The 25,567-nt window shown below is 44.7% G+C and overlaps 5 protein-coding genes across 15 annotated transcripts; 3 read left to right on the plus strand and 2 right to left on the minus strand.

Annotated features, from left to right (window-relative positions):
- Positions 1 to 1,002: 1,002 nt before the first annotated feature.
- Positions 1,003 to 2,739, plus strand: LOC108158070. Its single transcript, XM_017290220.1, has one exon. It carries the CDS (start codon positions 1,003 to 1,005, stop codon positions 2,737 to 2,739), a length of 1,737 nt encoding a protein of 578 aa, XP_017145709.1.
- A 96-nt stretch (positions 2,740 to 2,835) lies between these two features.
- Positions 2,836 to 7,300, minus strand: LOC108160307 (breast cancer type 2 susceptibility protein homolog). 5 transcript variants are annotated; one of them, XM_033391210.1, is made up of 4 exons: positions 6,346 to 7,300; positions 6,215 to 6,292; positions 5,719 to 6,158; positions 2,836 to 5,388 (listed from the first exon to the last, which is right to left on the minus strand). In XM_033391210.1, exons 1-4 carry the CDS (start codon positions 7,226 to 7,228, stop codon positions 3,058 to 3,060), a joined length of 3,732 nt encoding a protein of 1,243 aa, XP_033247101.1. In that variant the 5' UTR covers positions 7,229 to 7,300; the 3' UTR covers positions 2,836 to 3,057. The 5 variants fall into 5 exon arrangements, with proteins under 5 accessions (XP_033247101.1, XP_033247098.1, XP_033247099.1 ...); XM_033391207.1 differs by having other exon boundaries at positions 2,836 to 5,082; positions 5,389 to 6,158; XM_033391208.1 differs by having other exon boundaries at positions 2,836 to 4,764; positions 5,095 to 6,158.
- Positions 7,301 to 7,664: 364 nt separating this feature from the next.
- LOC108160297 (polyadenylate-binding protein) lies at positions 7,665 to 11,306 on the plus strand. 2 transcript variants are annotated; one of them, XM_017294207.2, is made up of 3 exons: positions 7,665 to 7,986; positions 8,061 to 8,985; positions 9,394 to 11,306. In XM_017294207.2, the coding sequence occupies exons 2-3, from the start codon at positions 8,320 to 8,322 to the stop codon at positions 9,616 to 9,618; spliced, it is 891 nt and encodes a 296-aa protein (XP_017149696.1). In that variant the 5' UTR covers positions 7,665 to 7,986; positions 8,061 to 8,319; the 3' UTR covers positions 9,619 to 11,306. The 2 variants fall into 2 exon arrangements, with proteins under 2 accessions (XP_017149696.1, XP_017149697.1); XM_017294208.2 differs by having other exon boundaries at positions 8,064 to 8,985.
- Positions 11,307 to 16,924: 5,618 nt separating this feature from the next.
- Positions 16,925 to 18,756, minus strand: LOC108158073. The gene has a single exon (XM_017290223.2). It carries the CDS (start codon positions 18,692 to 18,694, stop codon positions 16,925 to 16,927), a length of 1,770 nt encoding a protein of 589 aa, XP_017145712.2. The 5' UTR covers positions 18,695 to 18,756.
- A 943-nt stretch (positions 18,757 to 19,699) lies between these two features.
- Positions 19,700 to 25,406, plus strand: LOC108159990 (mitochondrial proton/calcium exchanger protein). 6 transcript variants are annotated; one of them, XM_017293702.2, is made up of 5 exons: positions 19,700 to 19,717; positions 20,093 to 20,366; positions 21,525 to 23,866; positions 23,933 to 24,214; positions 24,287 to 25,406. In XM_017293702.2, exons 2-5 carry the CDS (start codon positions 20,294 to 20,296, stop codon positions 24,692 to 24,694), a joined length of 3,105 nt encoding a protein of 1,034 aa, XP_017149191.1. In that variant the 5' UTR covers positions 19,700 to 19,717; positions 20,093 to 20,293; the 3' UTR covers positions 24,695 to 25,406. The 6 variants fall into 6 exon arrangements, with proteins under 6 accessions (XP_017149191.1, XP_017149190.1, XP_017149189.1 ...); XM_017293701.1 differs by having other exon boundaries at positions 19,716 to 19,740; XM_017293700.2 differs by lacking the exon at positions 19,700 to 19,717 and adding an exon at positions 19,755 to 19,854.
- Positions 25,407 to 25,567: the final 161 nt, after the last annotated feature.

The raw sequence follows: 25,567 nt of genomic DNA on the forward strand, positions 1-25,567 counted from the left end.
CCTCTGAATGCTATGAAGGCAGAAACGACCTCGGACAGCATGTTCGGATATGGCACTTTTGGCTATTAAAGTGGCTCAGCCTGAATGGTACGCCGAATAACATTCTGAATTTGCTCCTCTTCCTGAATATGAACATCACGTACATTTTCCGGGTTCACCTTTTCAATGGTTGGGAAATGCAGTTGCAATCTTCACCATATGTCGATCCAAGTACAGTAATTAAAGTACCAAATTTTAAGGAATGGAATGAGACTCATTGTTGCCTACCGGTTCAAGGAGAGCCTTAACCGATTCAAAGAGAGGTCAAAATGTTCCGCCAAATTGGGATTGATATGATAAATAAAGAATTCTTTATATTCCTTATATCTTTTCAAGATCTTATTGGTTCATTCTCACTATAATAATGATCTGATCAGGGATTTTCGGTGGAAATCGCCCCGGCGGCGCTATGGCGAGAAGGGACATAGCATTCATGTGGCGCTCTAATAAAAATCCTCAAATAAGAAAATACACCAGCGAGAAACGATTAAACTAAAATCAAACAATAAAATGGCACGAGACACACTTGAACGAGCGGGAACGCGGCTAGGTCTGCGGCTCTACATTTATACCCGATACTCAGTGTGTTTTTCTTTCTGGAATGAGTAAGGCTCGTGGAAGGCGTTGCGTTGCCACTGCATAAAATAATTGTTTGTTACAGGCATCTACACAAAACTAATATATCCCTTAACTCTTCGAGAATCGAGTATAAAATTGTTCTTAATGGCAAATGCATGTAATTTAAAGTGAATAATTACGTGTGTAATTATGTGACCCTTTATTCGGAAAGTGGTTAATTGGTGACGTTGTCTTTCTGCCAGAGAGCTTAGATCGTGGTTAATAGCTGACAAGAGCAGGATAACTATTTGAATGCTCCAACAGGATTTTGTTGAATCATGTGGTTATTAAAATATTCATATAAAAGCCTATAAAAGGCATAGCCCCTTCAAAAGTCTCATCAAAATGTTCCCGCTGCTGGTTGTGTCGCTTCTTTTTCGTATTGTGGGTGCTCTTGATAGTATCTCGGGTCCCACAGAAGTGCTCCTTGAACTCAATCGTGCACTTGGGACGGAGCTGAACGTTTTTATCAACTTTCAGGAATACGGGGGGGAATCAAGCACTCTTCAGACATTGGACACGCCACGGATTCAATTTGCAGTAAAGTCCAATGCACCCAGCTATCGACTGACTGGAAACTTTACCGAGAGAGCTCTGGTGGTAGTCTATCTGGAGGAGTCTCTACTGGATCCTTCGACGGCTGAGCTCCTGCCGCAACTGCTGGATGAGCTTCATCAGCATCAAATCGTGTTCGTGAGCCGAGAGGATCCGACGTCATGGCAGCAGGAACTCTTCAGCTACTGCTATCAAAAAGGCTTTCTCCATGTCATCCTGATTCATCAAAGCTCGCTCTACACCTATCTGCCATATCCCTCGATCCAGGCTGTTGAACTCTCCAATCTCTCAGAATATTTCATAAGGGAGCGGCAAACATGCAATTTTCGCGGCTTTACCATACGTACAGTTTGCACTGATTTGGCACCACGGGACTTTAAGTATGTCGACCAAAAGAATCAACTGTTGCGGTCGGGGTATATGTACAACGCACTCAAGGAGTTCACGGATCGTTGCAATGCAACACTTGTTGACGTGCCGATACCAGGTGTGGAAGTAATTAATATGTACGAGTCCGTTTTCCAAATGCTGTATTCAAAAGAGATCGACTTCGTAAGTTATCCGAAGGACCTCCAATGGGATGTGAAGTCCTCTGTCCCCCTTTCGATCCTGAACGAATATTTTGTGGTGCCCCATGCCCCACTCATCGCCAGCTACATGTACTTTGCCAAGCCCTTCGGTTGGACCCTCTGGCTGATCCTGGTGGCCACAGTATTTTATGTTACGATCATGCTCTTTTTGGTGCGCTCGGGACGTGAACGGGGGCAGCGGCGACGACCCCAAATCGGAGTGTGCTTTCTGCGCAGCCTGAGTCATTTTCTCTACATCTCGAGCTACGAGACAAGAATCTCAGGGTGGCAGGACTTACTGGTGTATATAATACTAACGCTAGGTGGATTCACTTTAACCAACGTTTATCTGGCCATGCTCTCGAGCATGCTAACCTCCGGACTATACGAGCCCCAGTACAACACAGTGGAGAGCCTAGAAAAGGCGCCCTATTCCACTCTACACGATGATTACTATTTAAGATCGTTCGTCATGAAATCGTTTCTGCCCGAGGCTGTCCTCAGGAACAGTATTTCCATGAACGGTTCTATGCTAAAAAAGTTGCGCGATGGCCTTGATACCAGTTTTATGTATTGTCTTTATGAGGATCGCCTGGAGCTGGTCCTCCGGCAACAGTACCTACTGAAGACCCCTCGCTGCAAGGTGATAACACAGAGCATAGGCTTTGCCCTAGAATCCCATATGGTATCCAACACTTTGCCCTATCTGAGAATGTTTAACGAGTACACGAGAAGAATCCAGGAGTATGGCATTCTAGCCAAGATGAAGTCGGACACCTGGACGCAGCTGATTGAGAATGGAATGTACTCTTTAATGCGGGACGAGGACCCCTCCGCCAAGGCCTATGACATGGAGTTTTATTTCTTTGCCTTTTTCCTGTGGGCCTTGGGCCTGGTGTTCTCAATGCTGGTCTTTGTGTGGGAATTGGTCAAGCAGCGCTATGACAATAGGCCTTAATTGGTATTATGCTTCGAATTAAATAATTGTCCAGTGTTTTGGGCCAACTTAATTTTGTTTCTGAACTAATCTATACAATGTAATGCCTCACATGACTTCGCATTTACGAGTATTTTTTAATTACACTCTTCGATTGTTATCTTATATCTTTGTTCTTACTCGCTTATAAGTAGTCATATGTTATAAATTTTAATATAGGTATATACATTAGGAAGTTCTGGATATCTGGATGTACATATGTTATGTATGTAGCGCAAAAAAAGCCAACCGGCAGCGTATGACTACGACTAAGTAGAAATCTAAAAAAAAAAAACATTGCTAATATCGACTGCGACTCAAGCCAATGCGGGGAGCTTTCTGAGGGGGCATGCAAATGGGAGAGACGTCCTCTCCACCGCGGTATTCCTCAACCAGGTTTATATTCCTGTTAGACAGCGGCGTGCTGGTCGAAGCAGACATCGGGGCAAAGCGGGGCTTAACCGGAGTGACAGTGTCCTGGGCCTGGCATTCACCAACGGTGCTGACCCGCTTGCGTCGCTTGCTAAGCGACAACAGATTCCGGCGTCCAATCACGGACGTCTTTGTGGTGCGGTCGAGGGGCGAACGCTCTGCCAGTTGCGACAAAGAGGCGGGGATTCTCTGCGAGTTGATTGGGGATCCCAATGCACTGTGCCACGACGTTGTTTTGGAGAGCTGTGTACCGTTCTGCGGTTTTTGCTGTGGGGAGGATGAAAGTTGGGGCTCTGCGTTTCGACGTCGACGCTTGCTCGAGGGGATTCCGTCGGAAGTCTCGCGTCGTTGCTTAGGTGTCCCAGATCTGGCATCATTTGCGGGAGCCTTCTCAGATGAATACTCTACTGTCTGTGATAGTCTGGGAAATACATGGAGACCAAATAAGTCCATTGGCTGGCATTTGCCCGATGGGAAACCCTTGAAATCATCACCGGAAAGATAATCTGACATCTCCGGCAGGCATTCAGGCTCACAATTTAATGGAAGTACATCTCCAGTTAATGCATCCATTACCTCCGTGGCTTCGCTTGAGGCTAATGTCTTAGGACTCTTCAGACTTGGCTCATTTGTTGATTCAGCTTCGATATCGGTCATCAATTCGGCAGGTTTCATTATCATCTCCTGCGCAACTTCGATCGGTTTACTCGTGGCTGTTCTGAAGCTAACTATCTCTGGAATATCCAATTCAGTCAGGTCCATTTCTTTCCGGAACTGTGCGTCACTCGGATAATTTAGCTGTTCTGTCGCATGGACGTTAGCCAGCAGCATGGCTCCTCTCTTTTTCATCTCCTCAGAAATCTCAATTGGTTTGTTTGACGCTGTTCGGAAGCCGACAACCTCTGAGATGGCTTCTGGGACATCCATGCCTGGCCATTGGCTTAAAGTAATGTCTTGAAGGAACTGAGTATCACTTGCAGCCTGGATATCAGACAGCAGCTTGGCTGCTTTCTTTGCATTCTCCTCGGACACTTCAATTGGTTTGTTTGAAGCTGTTCGGAATCCAACAGCTATTCCCATATCCTCGGAGAAGAATTCCTTATCCATTTTTCCGCCTTCGACATCAGCCAGCAGCATGGCTCCTCTCTTTCTCATCTCCTCAGAAATCTCAATTGGTTTGTTTGACGCTGTTCGGAAGCCGACAACCTCTGAGATGGCTTCTGGGACATCCATGCCTGGCCATTGGCTTAAAGTAATGTCTTGAAGGAACTGAGTATCACTTGCAGCCTGGATATCAGACAGCAGCTTGGCTGCTTTCTTTGCATTCTCCTCAGACACTTCAATTGGTTTGTTTGAAGCTGTTCGGAATCCAACAACTATTCCCATATCCTCGGAGAAGAATTCCTTATCCATTTTTCCGCCTTCGACATCAGCCAGCAGCATGGCTCCCCTCTTTCTCATCTCCTCAGAAATCTCAATTGGTTTGTTTGACGCTGTTCGGAAGCCGACAACCTCTGAGATGGCTTCTGGGACATCCATGCCTGGCCATTGGCTTAAAGTAATGTCTTGAAGGAACTGAGTATCAACGTCGACATCAGCCAGCAGCTTGGCTCCTCTCTTTTTCATCTCCTCAGACACCTCAATCGGTTTGTTTGAAGCTGTTCGGAATCCAACAGCTATTCCCATATCCTCAGAGAAGCATTTCTTATCTCGGATTTCACGTGTATGTTTTGGTGGATCCGTTTCTCCACCTTCGACGTCAGCCAGCAGCATGGCTCCTCTCTTTTTCATCTCCTCAGAAATCTCAATTGGTTTGTTTGACGCTGTTCGGAAGCCGACAACCTCTGAGATGGCTTCTGGGACATCCATGCCTGGCCATTGGCTTAAAGTAATTTCTTGAAGGAACTGAGTATCACTTGCAGCCTGGATATCAGACAGCAGCTTGGCTGCTTTCTTTGCATTCTCCTCAGACACTTCAATTGGTTTGTTTGAAGCTGTTCGGAATCCAACAGCTATTCCCATATCCTCGGAGAAGAATTCCTTATCCATTTTTCCGCCTTCGACATCAGCCAGCAGCATGGCTCCTCTCTTTCTCATCTCCTCAGAAATCTCAATTGGTTTGTTTGACGCTGTTCGGAAGCCGACAACCTCTGAGATGGCTTCTGGGACATCCATGCCTGGCCATTGGCTTAAAGTAATGTCTTGAAGGAACTGAGTATCAACGTCGACATCAGCCAGCAGCTTGGCTCCTCTCTTTTTCATCTCCTCAGACACCTCAATCGGTTTGTTTGAAGCTGTTCGGAATCCAACAGCTATTCCCATATCCTCAGAGAAGCATTTCTTATCTCGGATTTCACGTGTATGTTTTGGTGGATCCGTTTCTCCACCTTCGACGTCAGCCAGCAGCATGGCTCCTCTCTTTTTCATCTCCTCAGAAATCTCAATTGGTTTGTTTGACGCTGTTCGGAAGCCGACAACCTCTGAGATGGCTTCTGGGACATCCATGCCTGGCCATTGGCTTAAAGTAATTTCTTGAAGGAACTGAGTATCACTTGCGGCCTGGATATCAGACAGCAGCTTGGCTGCTTTCTTTGCATTCTCCTCAGACACCTCACTCGGTTTGTTTGAGGCAGTACGCAACGCAATGCCTTTCGGCTTCCAATCCGGGATTTCCTCGAGGAACCTTGCTTCAATTTTTCCCATTTCCTCTAATTTAATACTTTGATTGTCCGACGCTTCCGTTTTGATACTTGATACATCGGGAACCTCCATTATGGTTTGCCACTCACTCATTGGGATGTCTTCCAATGTAAAGTAGGTGCTTTGTTGGGGGTTTTCCAACCGTTTGGTGGGTTTTACATCAGATTTATCCGATTTTATAGGTTCATCATTACTCAATGACATCTTTTCGGAGTTATAATTCGCCAAAAACGAATCACCTTCTGACCAGTCCCCACAAGCTTTGGCATCTGTAAAGAAACTGATAGATGAAATCGCTCGTAAATGGTGAGAGATGTTGTCTTACCCATTTCCGAATTGTCGTTTGTTGGGGATGTCCTACGAATACTCTCACTCTCGCCAAAAAGAGTGTTCGTTTCGTTTCCTGGTTATAAAATTGGTTAATGGCAGAAATATTTTATTAATTGTGTCCTTCACCTGGGGGTTGTTTTATATCACAGACTTCAGAAGCTTCGTAAGTGTAGCCGTGCTTCAGAAGGTCCTCCTCCAGATTTTCAAATTCTTCAGATGTGCACTCCACAGATGAATCCGAGTCCAAATTCTTGCGATGAATAGGAGTCTCTTGTTTGATGGGTAAGTCGATGCTATGGGCTTTTTGGGCGCTAGCAGACGTGGAGGCATTGTTGGGGTTCAGACCGGCATTACTTACGGAAAAATATTCGCTTAAATTTAAAAGATTTTCACAAATCTTTTGTGAGCTATTGGCATCTAATCCACACAATGCCGTCGTCGCCGGCACATGGGCTACGGCTGTGTGATCCTCTTGTACCGAGAGCCCGGAGGAGCAGCTCAATCGATCCTCTTCGTCTTCTTCGGCAGCAACCGTTTGCTGTTTCCTAGTTGGTGGCTTGCGGCTGTAGGTTTTGATTGTTTTCTTTCGAAAGCGAAACCACGGAGGTGAGTCGCAGATTGGTATATTCTCCTCCTCTTCGTATGTGGGGGATGAGCAAAAGTCTCGTAATATCAGCTCGGTTATGTGCACTGGGGCTTCTTGCTTCTCCTCCGGGGTGCCGTAATCAGACTGACTTAGCAGGAGATCGTGCATGGATATGAACTCGCTGCTTGGCACAACAGATCGGTTTTGCGTAGGTATTTGAAGCGCAAGCAGGCTGTGCTGTCGATCTGCTTGGTAGATATTAGCCAATTCTGCGGCTATACAAGTGTTTCCTGGGGGCTGATGATCGGTGGCAGCATTGTCATCGTCGAGCCTACGTTTATCTCTTCTACGTAGACGCTGGGATTGCACTGAGGGGCTGCAATCGCTTGCCAGAGGATTCGCTAGCATGTGTTCCAGGTCCATAATAAACTTAATAAATAATAATAAATTCAGATTTGTGGATGCAAATTTAAGTGTGGCTGTATTTTGCGCCCGTGTGTATCGATAACTGATGAGAATTTACGCTCTTGTGAGCAGCTCCGCATTTGTGAGAATTACGCGTAGTGCTGCCAGAATGTTAAAAAAAAATGTCTAAAATGGCTATAGCCAAAAATAAATAGGCTAAATGTTATGCAAAGGGAATCAATACATATACGAATTATGGTACAATTAAAATTATACGATTAATTATGAGCAAAGATCATTAAAAAAAAAATGGTTTAGATTCAGAAAAGATGCAATATGCATTTAAGGCTAAAACAAGCTGAACTCAAAAATGATATTTTTGTAAGGCTAAAATGGTACACATTTATCGTAAAGAGAGGGGTCAGCAACTTAGGCCACCGAAGAGCGGGGCCGTACCTGTAATAGTTATACCATGCACGCAAGGAGCGACAAGTTTTTGCATACAATACAAAATTAAATAATAAAAAATAGAAGCCGACGCTAGAGAATCCTTTTATATTGCTATTGCTGAAACATAGAATAAGTCGCATCCATTCGTTTGCAGCGTGTACGCGTAAGATAAGCCCAAGCCCACAGCGACAGCCAAAAGTGAAAGCCCAGAAAAATTACAGAAAGAGAGAGAGAGAACGGTGAAAAAGAGTCTGGGCGAGAGAAAAACGATTTTTTCAGAGAATTTGTATTGCAGTGGAACGGGCAACGTGTGAGCTAAGAACCTGGTGAGTGGATTTTCAGCCTGCAATTGATATTTTTGTATTTGCATTTCCAATTAAAATCGAAAATAAATTCAAAGCAGAGCATAACGCATCCGAGGGCCGAGTGCGAACACAGAGATACGAAACGAGTACCAATCAGAAAACGAGCAGCACCAAAAACAAACACGGCACAAGAGGCAAGGGGCAGGGGCAAGCGCAAGAACAAGAGCAAAGTCAACACAATACCACAACGCGCTGCCGAAGACCGTCAAAATTCTCAGCCACAGCCACCACACACCACCTTACAGCACCTGCACTTTATTAGCTGCCACCACGCTCCACAAACAGCCAGCCATCATGTTCGTCAACTCGATGACGTTCCGTGGCAACCCGGCAAACTATCACCAGCAGCAGCCGGCGCTGAACCATCATACGCTGGCCGCTGCACATCATCAGCAGCAGTTGCACCATCACGCTGCCGCCGGCCACCTGGGCCATGTCGGCGGTGGACACGCGGCCAGCAATCATCTGGCCGCTGCGGCCGTTCTCGGCCGGCACGGGCATAGTTCGGTGACCAGCGGGCACACCACCAGCTCGTCGCACTCCGCCGGCGCGTTGGCCAGCGGCAGCACTGGGAGCAGTACCAGCTCTCCGGACAGCGGCAAGATCTACATCAAGAATTTGGAGCGTTCGATCGACAACAAGGCGGTGTACGACACCTTCTCCGTGTTCGGTAACATTCTCAACTGCAATGTGGCCAAGGACGAGGATGGCAACTCACGCGGATACGGCTTTGTGCACTTCGACTCGGAGGAAGCCGCCCGCGCGGCCATCGAGAAGGTCAATGGAATGCTGTGCAATAATCAGAAGGTTCATGTGGTCAAGTTCATTCCTCGGCGGGACCGTGAACAGGAGAAGGCGACCCACTTCAAGAATCTGTACGTGAAGAATCTCAGCGAGGAGTTCACCGAGCAGCACTTGCGCGAGATGTTCGAGCCCTATGGGCGCATCACCAGTCACAAGGTTCGTTATGTCTTGATTGTCTACTTACAACCTTACACTTCCCGACCGTCCGTCCAGCCTGTTCGCATGGCGTGGGTGATGTCCGTGTGGGTGGATTGGCGAAAGCCGATTGCCAAGAGGGAGGGCGGCAGAGAGAGTGAACTGCAGATGGAAAACCATGTGGCACAGTTTCCCACTATCTGCTCTTAAATTCGCTCTTCCCTTTGCCGCGCGCATGCCCACTGCTCGCGGGTCGTGGGAATACGTCGACAATAGAGGGGAGGGCCGGCCCGGCCGGATAACCCCAAGAAAGTGTGGATTGCAGTCGTCTTAATGGGCGCGAGCGGGAGCCCCTATCGAAAGCTTGATTTGTTTACTATCGATTTCGAATAGATGATAACAGGATATTTTCGTTTTTAATCATTGCAGTTGATGCTCGACGAGGAGGGACGCTCACGCCGGTTCGGATTTGTGGCTTTTGAGAACCCACAATCGGCGCTGGCCGCCGTCATTGGACTACATGGCAAACAGCTGGGCGACAACAAGTTCTTGTACGTGGCCCGAGCCCTTAGCAAGGCCGAGCGACAGCAGGAGATCAATCGCAAGCTGGAGGAGCGCAAGCGCCAGAAGGCCGGTCAAATATTCTACTATTAGATCCTGAGTTATTGGCGGCAAGGCAGCAAATTTTACAGCAGGAGTTTACTTGGAACCCACAAACATACAATATACACACATATATACCTACATATATAGATATTTACGAGAAATTATATTGTGCAGCAAAACGTACATCCAGGCAGCAGGAAAGAAGAAGGAAAAAAAATGAAAGGAAAGGAAAGGATCCGGCACATTGACATTTAGACGTTGGCAAAAGGTTTTGCAACACAGTTGAAATTTTAGAGACACAAGATCAGAAACAAAAGCTAAACCAAGAATTCGTGCTCGAACTCTCTCATTCAAAGGAGCAGATTTCTAGGCATTAGACCTAGGCATTACCTAACAGTTTCTTAACATTCATTAGCGTTTTTTTGGAATTAGATGTTTATCTTTACTGTTGAACTTAGCGAGCAGAAGTGAAGCTTCTCGGAGTCAGCTTCGGGCCTAAATAACACACTGCGTACACAACAATTTCTTGAATGTATTTACATACACCACACCACGCTACACCACACACCACGCTACACCACACCCCACCCCACACATCGACCCTAAACCCTAAACCCCCTATGGCATATTTAAATATAAAAGTATGAAGCGATGGCATCTGGAGCTACGCCCCGAGAAGATCCGGGCATAATTTGAATATTTACACATAAACATAAATATATACTAAATAAAAGAAAACAAAAAAAACCAAGAAAAGGCAAAAAAAAAAATATATATATATATAATTGATGTAACCTCTATTAACAATTGATCCACTCACTCTACGTATATACATTTAGACATATATATACTAATAATGTAAACCCCATTACACGCCGTAGTTAAAAAGCGTTTATAATACTCACACCCACTCCAATCTAATGCTAATCCTTTGACGAAGAAATCAAGTGCAAGCAACCTACACGTAATTTACATGGTAAAAGCAAAAACGAAAAGAAAAGCAAAGAAAGAATAGAACAGAAGAGAAGAGAACCGAACCGAACCGAATAATGTACACGGGAAAATATGCATCCATCTCTTGTGGAGTGTTCATGAGTATTAAAATTTTAGCAATTACAAGACAGTGTTGTAACTAAGTGTAAATTGTTTCCAGTAGTAAAAAACAAACGAAGAAAAAACAAAAAACTAATATGAAATCACAGTAAAGGCAGCAAGAAAAGAAACTAAATCGAATTGAATATAACCAAAACCAGGGGTGTACACAATGCAATACTTAAACTTTTTTAGAATATTATTACAATGGATACAAGGCACGAAATGAGACACTAATAAGGAAATAGTTTGAGAAAAGGCGTGTATACAAATTAGCCCGAAAATAAAGCAAATACATACATAATTTAAGATTATTGAGCTTAATTTTTAAACCAGTTTCCAAGAACAGAAAACTAAAAATGGGAAAGCAAAAGAAAAGAAAAGAGAAAAAACTATTAAAACCAAAACCGAGCAAAACTCACACGAAATTTGTAAAATTAAAAATTTACGCCTAGAAATACTCGTACGTACAGACACCCACACACACACACAATGTATAGTACAGTACCCGAAATGGACAAGACAAGAAAATGAAAGATGAAATATGAAAAATGAAATTACATGAAAATACATAGTTATAAATGATGGCAAATATTTAGGATGTCATGGCATACAACATATATTATAACCCTCATTTAACCATATTTATTCCTCATTTGATTTCTGTTCGATCCGATCCTAAGTTATACGAATGGTATCTTCGATCAAGAGAGAGCATATTCCCAAGGGAATATGACAATCGGAGCGGCAAAGAATTTGGCTATAGTTTTCAGGAAAATGGTAGTATTAGGATTTAAACATACACATACACATACACACCCTCACACACACCAACTCAGTCACACAGGCACTTGAATGCAATATGAATTTACAAACACACACACATACAACAAGAAAACAAAAGATAAGAAAAATAAAATTATGCAATTGAATAATATTTATGCAAATGTACAAAACAAAAACAAAAACAAAAAGTAAACATTTATTTTCCTTTGCCAAGCAAATGCGACATTTTTATCATTAATTATTACAAATTATAATTGTAATTGAAGCCCTAATTTTTTGGTAATTGCTTTTGCAAAATTTACCTTAAACGAAAAAATAAACAAGAGAAAAAAAAAGAAAAGCCCCCAAAAAAGAGAGAACCCTTTTATAGTTCTACGTTTTTAGACAGTACGAAACAAGGTTGGGTTGACTCTAATCTTACCAAATTAATGATTAAAAACACGAAAACAAGAATCAAATCAATTTTCAGCTCGAAAGCCTCACTCATAATACAATTAAATGCATTCAAAATTACTCACTTTGCACGTTTTGCTAAATGAGACATAGCTGCACCTGCATTTAACCTCTTTCGCATAAGAATCCAATATTTGTTCATTCTTCTTCCGTTGCTTTGGGGCACCGAAGAGCCAGTTTAAAGGAATAGCGAAACCCACGCCACACCATACCACACTTCACCACAACACAGCACACAAAACCACACCACAAGAAGCGAGGATAATACAGACAGACACTGGAGGCATATGATATATGCATATATTATATATGTAATTCCATTAAAACAAAAATCCTAATTATAAAATATTAAAAATACCTACTTATTAACAAAAACGTAAAAACATAAAAACAAAAACGAAAATAAGACAAGTAAAAGTAAAAGTAAAAGAAAAAGGAAAAACATTTAATGATGAAAGTCAAGATGCAGTGAGCAGAGATATGTGAAACTTGAATAAAAATGCTTTTGCAAAAAGTGTTTGAAATTGCAACATGCGGCTGTAGTTTTATTTTTACACAAGGCCTCATAGAACATGGAAAAACCGGTGTTTAAGCCATCCTTTAGAGGGCGATTAAAAGTTTATAAAGGGACTAGTATTTTCGGTTTGTTTGGTTTTAACACAAAGAATAGTAGCTCCAGCATAAACACCAGCATACTGGTGACAGTTCCTCCGATATAGACGAGCCATATGTAGATATAGTCCTCCCAAATGAGATCGTGATAGGTCTCGTGATCTGCCTCCTCACTGTAGTTCAGCTTTCCCATTCGAACGAGCTCGTAGAAGGACTGCCTGAACCATAGATCGTACAGTCCACTTGCGTGGGTGTTGGCCACATATTGGTTGAACACCTTGCGAAAGATAGAATTCTTTTGCATGGGTGCGGTGAGTGGCATAAACTCCAGAAAGAATATCTCTTGCGATCGGCGAAAGATCGGACGCTGCAGGTGGGACTGCTTTATATGGAGAAACGGCCACAGGGTGCTGGTCACGGGATAGGCATAGGAGTTGTTCAACGCACTCCGCTTGGCCAAAAACTCAACCGTCGACGGGATTATCTCAAAGGTGTCCTTGTACTCCTGCAGATTCTTGTTATTGGTGGCGTTCATTAGGGGCACCTCTTGTTCAGAGAGAAGTATCTTGACGCGGTTTGTGCGCAGGTCCTCGTAGCTGCGTATCCGATAGGCTGCTGGCGGTTCGACTAGCAGGGTCGACAGATTGGCGCTGTAGAAGGTGCTGATGATGAGGCCTGCCACCATCAGCAGGATGTAGAGGAGTGTGCGACTGAAGGAGAGCCGCCGCGGCCACACAAACGACTGGGCTAGGATGGCCCTCAGCACGTGGTCGCCGAAGATGTGTCCGAAGCTCAATGCGAGCGACATTCCCGAGTCCAGATGATGGGCATTGCCAAGCAGCAGGGCCAGAAGAAGCATCAGGGCTAGAAAGGAGGGCCATCCCCTGAGGCTAAAGTAGAGACTGGAGCGCGGCACATTTGGCTCCACGGGGAGGATGAGAAACCAGTTGGAAACCTCCAACACACTGCTGGCAAGGAACGGCTCGGGGTCGAGGTTGGAAAGAACGAGTGGGAAATCTACATGACTTTCATTTACTGTGGCCAGTATTACATCTTGAACAGGCATCTCGTCCAGCGGCATAAGGTGCCATAGATACCTCAGAGTGGTGTTTAAGCTCCTGGCGAAGTTTCTGTAGAACTGAACGAGGTAGCCAGTTATCTGACGATCTCCATGTGCATCTCGAAAGATCAAAGTGCGTGGCAAGACGCTGTACGGTATGACGCCGATGGGGTGACCCGCGAGATCTCTTACCTGCGGCTCAAAGTACCGGCGGATGTGCCTCAGACGACGCCTGACCACTTCCAAGTGCGGAAAGGCCCGATAGCTATAGATAAACTCAAGATCGCGGCCGCCCCACACAGCCACGACATTGAGCATGTGGTACGAACGACACTCTGCGAATAGAGCGCTGAAATTTGTGTCCTGCGCCACCACAAGGAGGGTCGGAGTTTCGCGGATCTCCTCAAGATTTGCATACAAAGCGCTCATAATACCCTCTCCCAAGCAAGCCAGGGCCAGCATATTCGTGTTAAAACTTTTTTTCAGGTTAAAATTTTGCCTCGCATCTAAGTTTAGGATGGGAATACCAATGTCCAGATCCCCCGTGGTCCAGCAGGTATCGGTATCATCCTTGTTCTGCACCAGGAGCACTGACTGAAAGGATACCTCAACCTGGAGCGCCTCCAAAGTGTTCACCAACGCCCCTCGCTGTGCCTCAGCAAAACTGAGTGAAACTATAAAACAGAATACTGTCGGAAGCAACATCTTAATGTTCCTACTTGAAATGTTTGCCCTGGAATGAATGAATCCATATATGACTTCACGCTAGTTTCTGGTTATAATCGTTCGACACTTATCTCCTCAATAGCAGATTGGAATTTCCATCGGACAGCGAATAAGCAACTTTATCGGTCGTCAATTGTTTTCCATGACTTGCAAGTATACAAATTTTCATTGTCTTTAACAAAATTACCCCAAAAACAACGTCTTAAACCGTTTATTACATTTCAAGGATACATATTCTATAAATATTTATTCGTGACGTCCTCCTTGCATACATTTGAAGTACAAAACTTCGACAAGGAATACCAGCAGACTGCCAAAAATGCCTCCAATATACGCCAGCCAGATGAAGAAAAAGTCCTGCCACACAAGATCTTGATAGGGCTGGGTGCTATTGTCAATAATGTAGTTAATCTTGTCTAAGAAAATGAGCTCATTGAAGGACTGCCTGAACCAGTACATATATAGTCCACTTTCGCGGGAATGGCCTACAAAATTGGTAAAGGCCTGGCGATAAATTGAGTTTTTTGGAAGGGGCAGGGCTAGGATGATAACCGGGGAAAACTCTATTTCCCGAGACCTGCGAAAGATGGCTCGCGGTAGCCTGGCCTGTGAGAGCTGAAGAAGTGGCCATAGTGTAAGGGTTACAGGATATGCATAGGCCCGATTCAAGGAGATGCGATTCATTTGGAAAACTTTCGTGGAGTTGCTGACTTCAAAGATATCCAATATTTTCTGAAAATTTTCCTCACCAATATTTTTCTTGATGAAGTTAAAATCAGCCGGAATAACAAGAATTTTTAAATTCTGCAATCGCATGTCCTGGAAACTGAGAATCTGACTATCGACAGGTGGATGCACAAGTAGCGATTCAAGATTGACATTTAAAAGGTTGACAATGAGCATGGTGTTCAAAAACAGAAGCCCATAAATAAACATCAGCCGCGGGGAGAGTCCATGGGGCAGCACAAAGGGTTGTGCCAGGAATCCGCGTATGACATAGTCCCAAATGATGCCTAAACTGACGCTAGGACCCAAACCTGCTTCCACTCTGTGAGCATTACTGAGCACCAGAGCCAGTAGTATAACTATGGGAATATGTCTGTATAATTTAATCCTGTAGAAAAGACGAGCCCGCGGAGTGTTTGCTTCCATGGGCAGTATAAGAAACCAATTAGAGATCTCCATCACAATGTTGTCTGAGTTCGGATATTCGTCGGGACTGGCAATAACTAGAGGAAAGTCCACAATTCCGTCTTGTGACAGGTTATCTATAGTCATTTTATTAATGCTTTCTTCCTCAGGCACATACTTCCAGCAGATGTCAAGAGTGGCGTTTAATGTGCCGACAAAGCTCCTTATTAAGTGCGCAAGATAGCCCGTCATCTGACGACGTCCCCGGGCATCTCGATAGACGACCGTTCGAGGCATGACATTGTCAGGTAGAACCTTGATCTGGTATCCATCCATGTTCCTGAGTTGGGGCTCAAAGTAGCGACGAATGTGGCCCACTCGGCGCTTCACCACCTGCAGATGAGGAAAGGCCCGATAGCTGTACACAAATTCACGATCAGAGTCCTTCAAAGCCAACACATTGAGCATCTTGTGGGAGCGGCAATCCTCGAACAAATCACTGAGGTTGGTGCCCGATTGGGTTATTAGTATGGTTGGAGTATAGCGAATGTCCAGTAGATTTCTATAAAGAGCCTTTATGGTGTCGCCTTCACTGCGGTTCTCACAAACCACGGCCAGAAGCTCCGAGTTGAATATCTTCGTCAGATAAAGACGATGACTCCCATTCATGTTTAAGATGGGGATGTTTTGGTCAAAGTCCTCTCGGGTCCAGCAGGTATCTACATCCTTCTCATTTCGCAGCAGGAGGATTGACCGAAATGGCAGCTCCATCTTTAGAGATTTCATGATGTTACTCAAGGCCCCACTCTGCGCCCCAACCAAACTGATTGCAATTACGAGTTTAAAAAATAACCGTCGCCACATTCTAAAGCTTACTCTTCAACGTTGTAGAATTAAGTGAAATGAGAACTTGGAAATCCTTGGCTTCAACCATTTGCAATTCAACGGCAGATTGTTATCAACTAACGAGAGCCGGACGGTGTCAGGTTTTTCAACACATCAATGACAAATCAACATTGCCAATGGCCGGCAATTAAAAACTTCAATGCATTCATATTTTGTGGAAGTTGCAAGCTCTTGAAAGGGGTTACGGGTTTTCATCCAGTGGTCTCCTGTTGTATCTCGAAAGATTAAATGTGCTGTATGGTACGATGTGAATAGCGTGTGACAGCTCTAGACGATCAATTACTTAGTTTAACGATCAAAGTTACACTTATCGGTACTTGCTGAAGTCTATAAGTTGAGCTCGTGTAAAGTACGTAAGACACAGGAAGTCACGCACCCACCTATGCATGTATGTTTGGGCACAGCTACTTGCATATGAAATAAGCCCTCTGGATTCCGACTGGTACATATGTGTGCTAAATCTAAAGATTATATGCATTTACTTTTAGGGTCCTCAGCTCGAAACTCGAAAACAGCCTCTTAAAGTATAGTGCTCCAAAAAATATTTATTCATTGTTTATTAATTTAAGCTTATGAAATTTAGCAAAGTTAGTCCTTGTTTAAAAATATTCCGTTGCGCCCTCCGTATTTCCATTTGAAGTACAAAACTTCGACAAGGAATACCAACAGACTGGCAAAAATGCCTCCAATATACGCCAGCCAGATGAAGAAAAAGTCCTCCCACACAATATCCTGATAAGGCTGGGTGCTGTTATCCATGTGGTAGCTCATCTTACCCAACACAACGAGCTCATTGAAGGTCCGCTTGAACCAAAATACGTATAGTCCACTATCGCGGGTGTGCAAAAAGAATTGAGTAAAGGTCTGGCGATAGATTGAGTCCTTCGGAACAGGCAGCGCGAAGAACATACGCGGATTAAACACTATCTCTTGAGACCTGCGAAAAATGGGCCGTGGGAGCTTGGCCTGTCCAAGCTCTAGAATTGGCCATAGGGTGGTGGTTACAGGATATGCATAAGCCGGATTCAAGGAGATGCGATTCACTTGGAAAGCTTTCGAGGAGTTGGTAAACTCGAAAATATCCCATTTCTGCTCCAAATTTCTTTCCCTCAGAACCTTCTTCATGACGGAAAATTCGGGCTTATAAATAAGAATTTTCAGTTGCTTCATTTGCATGTCCTGGAAACTGAGAATTCGACGATCAACAGGTGGATGGACCAGCCACGTTTCTAGACTGACATTGACAATGTTGCACATTAGCATGCTGTATAAAAGCAGAAGCCCATAAATATACATCACCCTCAAGGAAGGACCATGGGGCAGCACAAAAGGTTGCGCCAAGCATCCACGTATGACATAGTCCCAAACTATACCAAAACTTACGCTGGGTCCCAAGCCTGCTTCCACTCGCTGAGCATTACTGAGCACCAGAGCCAGAAGTATTACCATGGGCATCATCTTGTAGACTTTAATCCTGTAGAAGAGACGAGCCCGTTGAGTGTTTGCCTCCACGGGCAGCATAAGAAACCAACTGGAGATCTCCATCACCAAGTGGTCTGAGAATTCGCTATATTCGTTAGAAGTGGTAAGGACTAGAGGAAAGTCCACAGTTTCGTCTTGTAACATTTTATTCACAGTCGTCGAGTTGGGCATCTCTTCCTCAGGCACATTGTCCCAACAGATGTGCATAGTGGCGTTTAATGTGCTGACAAAGTTCCTTATTAAGTGCGAAAGATAGCCCGTCATCTGACGTCGTCCCCGGGCATCTCGATAGACGACCGTTCGAGGCATAACATTGTCAGGTAGAACCTTGATCTGGTATCCTTCCATGTTCCTGAGTTGGGGCTCAAAGTAGCGACGAATGTGGCCCACTCGGCGCTTCACCACCTGCAGATGAGGAAAGGCCCGATAGCTGTAGACAAATTCACGATCAGAGTCCTTCAAAGCCAACACATTGAGCATCTTGTGGGAGCGGCAATCCTCGAACAAATCACTGAGGTTGGTGCCCGATTGGGTTATTAGTATGGTTGGAGTATAGCGAATGTCCTGTAGATTTCTATAAAGAGCCTTTATGGTGTCGCCTTCACTGCGGTTCTCACAAACCACGGCCAGAAGCTCCGAGTTGAATATCTTCGTCAGATAAAGACGATGACTCCCATTCATGTTTAAGATGGGGATGTTTTGGTCAAAGTCCTCTCGGGTCCAGCAGGTATCTGCATCCTTCTCATTTCGCAGCAGGAGGATTGACCGAAATGGCAGCTCCATCTTTAGAGATTTCATGATGTTACTCAAGGCCCCACTCTGCGCCCCAACCAAACTGATTGCAATTACGAGTTTAAAAAATAACCGTCGCCACATTCTAAAGCTTACTCTTCAACGTTGTAGAATTAAGTGAAATGAGAACTTGGAAATCCTTGGCTTCAACCATTTGCAATTCAACGGCAGATTGTTATCAACTATCGACAGCCGGAATGTGTCAGTTTTTTTTTACGCCCTAATGACAAATCAAATACTGCGTGGGCATGCAATTAAAATCTGAATGATTTAGGAGATTCATCTATTTTTTTTTGTGCACGTGGTATTTATGTATGTTTTTGTATCGCTATTAAATCCACATTAAACAAAAGAATATTGCTAAGGCGGCAGAATGCTATTTAAATGTACCGCCTAATTGTCGTGTACGGTCGCACCATTCTGAAGAAAAAAATAACCGCTTGATTGCAACATTTAATTCGATTTGGCAGGATGTCGGCATATCCTAGGGAAAAGGATATTATGGAGTTGAGAAAATGTTTGTCATCCTAGGCTCAAATTAATGCAAAAACAATTTAGCCTCTGTTTTAGACCTATTTAAACGATATTTTGCAGCTACAGAGACCAAGAATAGGTATAGGGATCGGGATATATATACAAGACACTGATCATATGCATGAATATCTCTTAAACATATCAATTTGAGAAAAGGTCTTTATTAATTACGTTTTAAGAACGGTTCGTAAAACAGGATTTTCATATTAAATTAATGAAATAGGGTATACAAAGACCTATACACGCATCATGTCTCAAATACCAGCAACATTGCGACTGTTTTTTTGTTGAAACCTTGTTGTAGTCAAAATACAATAAAATGAAGTATATAGAATACACCAGTCAATTAGAAAATAGGTTCGTCAATCGTATAAAAATATGTGGGCATGGCTATATTTTCTATCTAGCTAGTAATATTCAACGGAATATCAAAATTGAGGAATAAGTAAATGAGAACTTGAAGTCGTCAGTATATTTACGGTATATTTTTAAAATGAGACGCTACATTGGTATATTTCTGAGTTTCGGACGGTATAGATAAATCCGCGGTCACACTGACAAAAACAATTAAAGGTGTAATTTTATTTTTATAAAGGGTAAAATAAATCTGTGTTTACGTTTAAACGCAACTCTGCAAGTAGAGTAATGTGTAATGTAGACGTGACCAACATTGGCACGCTCACTCAAGAATCGAACACGTAATTGTTTCTGTAGGTTGTGTAATGTTGAGGAAAAGCAACAAAAACAAACGTCGCGCGATATTCCGTCGATGACGTCGACGGTGCTATATGCTATACGAGGAGTGCGTGTGTGTAAAGATCAACTTGTTAGCACATTTTCTTTTTCCATCAAAAAAGTTTGAATAAGTGTGGCAAAATGTGTAGAGATTTGATAAATTCTCACCTCAGCCTATAGACAGCTAAGCTAAATTAATTTTTTTACTTTTAGTCGTAGGAAACGCAGTCAATTTTGCCGCAGGAAAAGATATCATCAGAAGCAACTTTAAGAACACAGAAACTGACGACAACAAATCCAAAGAAACGATCAACAGAGCTGTTGAAAATTCAAAATTAAAATTTAAAAATTATTTGGACTCGGATTGGCAGCAGAGCACCGCCCCGCATCGCCTAACAGGCTAAAAGCATTAACATGAATGCCCTACTGCGCCTCGATGGAAGGACTCTGAAAACGAATTACCACCTTCAGAATTTCTACACACGCTGTAAGTTCCGATAATCACGATATGGCTCAAAGCGCAAAAACTTTCCATTGATTTTATTACTGTGTGCATGCGTGTGTTGGGTAGCATTGTGTGTGTCGCCTGTGCATGTGTTTGTTTTGACTGCAGTTTCGGGACCAGCTGATTCGTGGGCACTAAAATTTCCTTATCTAGTTATAAATTTTCCTCTTGCGCGCCATCGACAAACATTTGAAAAGTCTCGAAATTATGTGTTTCGCCTTCAATCGCGCCATCTAGTAAATGAAGCTTATCTTCAGGTTTAGCGAGATTTCGGCTATCAGCTGACCAATATTTAAACCTCTTTTACGAAGAACATTTAGTTTTCTAGGGATTTGGCGGACCTGAAATGGGTATGAGGACAGGTTCAGGGTCAGGAACAGGTGCCAGAGACAGGTAGAAATACAGACAATGCGACGCCGCAAACAATGTGTACAGTCGCATCAGCATTTTCATGTTTCATAATAGAAATTGGTCAGAATACGCTTGGTTCTTGTGTGTTCCCCTAGCACTGCCCCCCTCTTTTTTCAAACTAACATTCACCTTGATCGATTGCCAAATGTAAGAAGAAACATAGTGAAATGAGAAAAGGAAAAGTGAATAGTAGAAAAGTGCACTTTTCGCACATTTCTCAATGTTTGCCACATTGTTTATTTATAGCGAAAGAGAGTTTCCCAGTTCTCTCTGGGGGTTTCGTTTCGCTCGATTTGGTCTCCGAGAATCTGGTTTACATAAGCTCCAGGTGTTAATTTTAAGTGTCGCTTTTCGCTTCGCTGCTCGTATTGCTCATATCAACTCGTTCTGTCTGGGCCCAATGCACAAGCCACTAGAGGAACCCTACTTATCAGCTGCAAACTTTTTCCTATTGTTGCTCGTCGTGATTAATAATCTGTTTTGTATTTTTCCTTTCCTTCTTTGTTTGCTAGCTCGCTTACACAATTTGCCGGCTTTTCGAGATTATTGAACTGTTTTGTTCCGTTATATATTTCTTTTTCGCTTTGGGGGACCTTGGAAAAGGTGAAGAAACGTGATTCGTAATGTTCGGATGAACGTTTTTCCGTTTCATTGCTCTTGGAGATTCCTTTGTGCCTTTGCTTAAATCATCCGTTATATTTTACTTACCATAATTTTCGACATTTGCAGATCTCAAAACGAGCTGTTGTGCCTGTTGCACCGATGACTACCTTAATGGGGCAACGGGAAAGGAATGCGAACACACTCAGAGGAGATCCACACCGACCTCGTCCCCATCGGACACCGGCGGCCCACTGCGCAAATTTGTGCACTCGCGAAATCTTTTCCAGCATCAGTCAGTATTTAAGTACGGCTATTACTATTCGGGACATGGGTTTCGACATCTGCACTCCAGCCGATCCCTGCTCGAGTCGTCTACCTCGAAGATTGACGTAACTGTTAAGAAGCTGAAGAACCAGCAGAAGGAGAAGGTGGATGAGATTATGAAGGAGGTGGCCAATGGCCAGGCCTCGGCGAAGACTGCAGCAGCTGCAGCTACCGCCACGGCCGGGGCGGATATAAACCAGAACGCGATGACCGCCGACGCAGCTGGATCGTCGGCGACCTCGTTGACCCAAGCAGCGGACAAGTCGGTGGCCAAACCAAAGAAGTCGCTAGGAGTGCGCATATGGGAGGAGATAGTCCACTATTATCATGGCTTTCGCCTGCTCTTCATTGATGTGGCCATCTGCTCAAAGCTGCTTTGGCGCGTCCTCAACGGCAAGAGTCTCACCAGACGTGAGAATAAGCAGCTCCAGAGAACAACATCGGATTTGTTCCGATTGATTCCATTCTCGGTGTTTATTATAGTCCCGTTTATGGAGTTGCTGCTGCCGCTTTTCATCAAATTCTTTCCGGGAATGCTGCCGTCCACGTTCCAAACGCCCAAGGATCAGCAGGACAAGCTGAGACAGTCTCTGGGCGTGCGCCTAGAGGTGGCAAAGTTCCTGCAGCAGACCTTGGACCAAATGCCCGTCCAGCATAAGGAGCACAGCAGCGAGGAGGCGAAGGCTTTTGAGGCGTTCTTCAACAAGATTCGTCATCCAAGTGAGAACGTGAGCAACGAAGATATTATCAAGTTTGCCAAGCGCTTCGACGATGAGATCACTTTGGACTCGCTCTCCCGGGAGCAGCTGGCGGCCCTCTGTCGTGTCCTCGAGATAAATACGCTCGGCACTAGTAATCTGCTGCGATTCCAACTGCGCCTGAAGCTGCGCTACTTGGCCACCGACGATCGGGTGATAGTCCGCGAGGGCGTTGACACCCTAGATCTTATCGAGCTGCAGCAGGCCTGCAAGGCGCGTGGCATGAGGGCGTACGGCCTCACCGAGGAACGCCTTCGCTCCCAGCTGCAGGAGTGGGTCGATCTGTCGCTGAACGAAAAGGTTCCACCCTCGCTGCTGCTGTTGTCCCGCGCCATGGTTATCTCCGACGAGGGCAATGCCACGGATAAGCTGAAGGAGACGATGAGGGTGCTGCCGGATGCGGTGGGTGCCCATACCCGTCATGCCATTGGCGAGAGCGAGGGCAAGGTGGACAACAAGACCAAGATTGAGATCATCAAGGAGGAGGAGCGCAGGATTCAAGAAGAGCGTGAGGAGGAACATGAGGAGGTTATTGCCAAGCGCACAGCAATCAAGGATGAGCAACCCGCTCCATATGTGTTTGCCGAGCAGTTGACCCACGCCACACATGTATTGGAGCACAAGGAAGCAGCCGTGCCCGTCGCTTCCGATTCGGACAAGAGCATCTCCTCGACAGACGTCCAAATGCTCTCCGATGCACTGAACACACTCTCCTCCGACAAGCAGTTGGTGGTCGAGAAGGAGACCATCAAGGAGCTGAAGGAGGAGCTGCGAGACTATAAGGAGGATGTGGAGGAGTTGCGGGAGGTGCGCCAGGTGGTCAAGGAGCCGGTCCGAGAGAGCCGAGCTGCCAAGTTGCTCTACAACCGTGTCAACAAGATGATATCCCAGCTAGACGGTGTCCTGAATGATCTGGAGCATCGCCAGCAGCAGATCAAGCAGGCGAATGCCATTGACTGTTCGGAGGCCGAGCCCACCCCAGAAAGGCAGCCTACTGTCCACATTGATGAGCTGGTCGCCACCATCAAACGCACAAGGGAAGCCTCCGACGAGGAGCGGTTCAAGGTAGTGGAAGAGCTGCTCGTCAAGCTGGATGCCGACCAAGATGGTGCGATTTCCGTGAATGAAATCACCAAAGTTGTCCAGAGCATCGACAGCCAAGCCACCAATATCGATAAGAAGCAGCTGGAGGAGTTCACCGAGCTGCTCACCAAGCAGGCGACCAAGCGACGCAACGAGGAAATCGTTCACATCGACGATCTGATGCAGAACATCAAAAAGATAAAGGAGACCTCTGACGATGCGCGCCTCAAGCATATCGAGCAAGTTCTGGATAAGTTTGATGCCGACAAGGATGGCGTCATTACCGTCAACGAAATTCGCAAGGCAATTTGGATGTGACCCCTTGTGAAGATCCCGTTTTAACCTATTCCATATCTTCCATATCGACAGGTGATGGAGTCCATCGGTCGTGACAACATCAAGCTGAGTGAGAAGGCCATCGATGAACTCATTTGTCTGCTGGACAAGGAGCAAATCCTGCATGCGGAGGAGAAGATTGAAAGGGCCATTGCCAGGAGCTTGAAGGATGCGGAGAAGCTCAAGGCTGAGGTGGACAAAAAGGATAAGGAATTGGCCAATCTGGTAGACGGGCTTCACGACTCCGCCAAGGAGATCAAGGACATTGCAAGCGATTTGGGTGCCATGGACATAGCTAAAAAGCTAAAATCAGAAGTAAGCATCTCATCTCCATCCCAATCTCATTGTGAAATTCAAAAATTGTGATCATTCTCTCCTGACCCACAGGCCCCATTCCAAGACACGGCTCAGACGTTGAAGGACTGCGCCAAGGATCTAAGCGACGTGACGCCGAAGCCGCCAGTACCACCAGAGGATAACAAAACGAATCCCACACGAGGCGCACCTCAGAAAGACTCGAAAGATTCCGGTCCACCCAAGTCGTCCGGTGGAGGTAGCGGAGGCCTAGGAGGTGGCATTTCCGCGAGTGCCGGCAACGTCACCACAGAAGCCGTGATCCGAGAGGCAGCAGAGCGTCAAGTGGAAAAGCTCTTGCCAAAGGACATTACCGTTCCGCCCGCGATACCGACTACACCACCACCAACAACGCCACCTGTAACAAAAAAGGCCACGGCCGCGGCAAGCGCATCGCCTCAGCCCCTATCCTCTGCAAATGCCTCAAAGAAGGTACTCTGACCGACCATCGAGTCATCGAAAATAGGATCGGATAAGACAACTCTCAAGCCGAAGTAATTAGAAAGTGCAGGAGGCACGAGACGGAGGAGGACAATTTGTTTGCTTATGTGTCCAGCATGTTCTTATTACAACTAGATTGATTGTTACTATAATATAACCGAAAAACAAATCGAGAAACCGAGAGAACACCTAAACCACTACGAAAATCAAAGAAACGCTAGATGCTAGACAGAAATAGGAGCATGTGCTCCACGACTACTTAACTCGTGGCTGTAGTAAAACATCCACTCTCTGAGTAAGGCACAAATATATGAATACCTTCCTCCCCACACCTGAAATATCTTAACTATCCTAAACATCTTAGTTTTATAAATTAACCGATAATATATGTATGTGTGTTACGTATCTGCATTCATCACCTAAAAATGAATGAACGATGAATGAACGATGCGGCACTTCACTTGGCCGAAAACCATATTAGCGAAGCGATTGTGATCATTAAGCGAAATGTTAATTTACTATTTAGTACATTTTATTTCTATCCATACGAATGAATCAAGCTGAAAGGCCTGAGCCAGAGGAAAGATATTGGAAATAAATTGAGTTTTGAAACCACGTGATAATTCTAAACAATAATGTGTGTGCTTGAATGAATTTGTTTATGAGAATTTGTAAAAGTTTTTTGCAATAAAAGTTAGTATAAAACCCAAAACGTGTACTCCTCTGTATCTGAGATGAATTGTCCATCAAATGGTTGACTCCATTTTTACAATTAAAACTAATGTTGCACACAAAAAGGCCGTTGTTTAATTAATGGACTTCAACTGAAACCACATCGACTGCTTATAATTCAATCATTGGATTGTTCATTAC

Source organism: Drosophila miranda, chromosome 3 (genome assembly GCF_003369915.1).
Source record: "Drosophila miranda strain MSH22 chromosome 3, D.miranda_PacBio2.1, whole genome shotgun sequence".
In the NCBI taxonomy this organism is placed as follows: Eukaryota; Metazoa; Arthropoda; class Insecta; order Diptera; family Drosophilidae; genus Drosophila; species Drosophila miranda.

Excerpts from the sequence above, each read along its gene's own strand:
- LOC108158070 (XM_017290220.1), top strand. The coding sequence starts at position 1,003 with ATGTTCCCGCTGCTGGTTGTGTCGCTTCTTTTTCGTATTGTGGGTGCT.
- LOC108160307 (XM_017294220.2), bottom strand. The coding sequence starts at position 7,228 with ATGGACCTGGAACACATGCTAGCGAATCCTCTGGCAAGCGATTGCAGC. Across the intron at positions 6,293-6,345 it reads TGATATAAAACAACCCCCAG|GAAACGAAACGAACACTCTT; the intron begins GTGAAGGACACA and ends TTTTATAACCAG. Across the intron at positions 6,159-6,214 it reads AAACGACAATTCGGAAATGG|ATGCCAAAGCTTGTGGGGAC; the intron begins GTAAGACAACAT and ends GTTTCTTTACAG.
- LOC108159990 (XM_017293702.2), top strand. The coding sequence starts at position 20,294 with ATGAATGCCCTACTGCGCCTCGATGGAAGGACTCTGAAAACGAATTAC. Across the intron at positions 20,367-21,524 it reads TCAGAATTTCTACACACGCT|ATCTCAAAACGAGCTGTTGT; the intron begins GTAAGTTCCGAT and ends CGACATTTGCAG. Across the intron at positions 23,867-23,932 it reads CCGTCAACGAAATTCGCAAG|GTGATGGAGTCCATCGGTCG; the intron begins GCAATTTGGATG and ends CCATATCGACAG.
- LOC108160297 (XM_017294207.2), top strand. The coding sequence starts at position 8,320 with ATGTTCGTCAACTCGATGACGTTCCGTGGCAACCCGGCAAACTATCAC. Across the intron at positions 8,986-9,393 it reads GGCGCATCACCAGTCACAAG|TTGATGCTCGACGAGGAGGG; the intron begins GTTCGTTATGTC and ends TAATCATTGCAG.
- LOC108158073 (XM_017290223.2), bottom strand. The coding sequence starts at position 18,694 with ATGTGGCGACGGTTATTTTTTAAACTCGTAATTGCAATCAGTTTGGTT.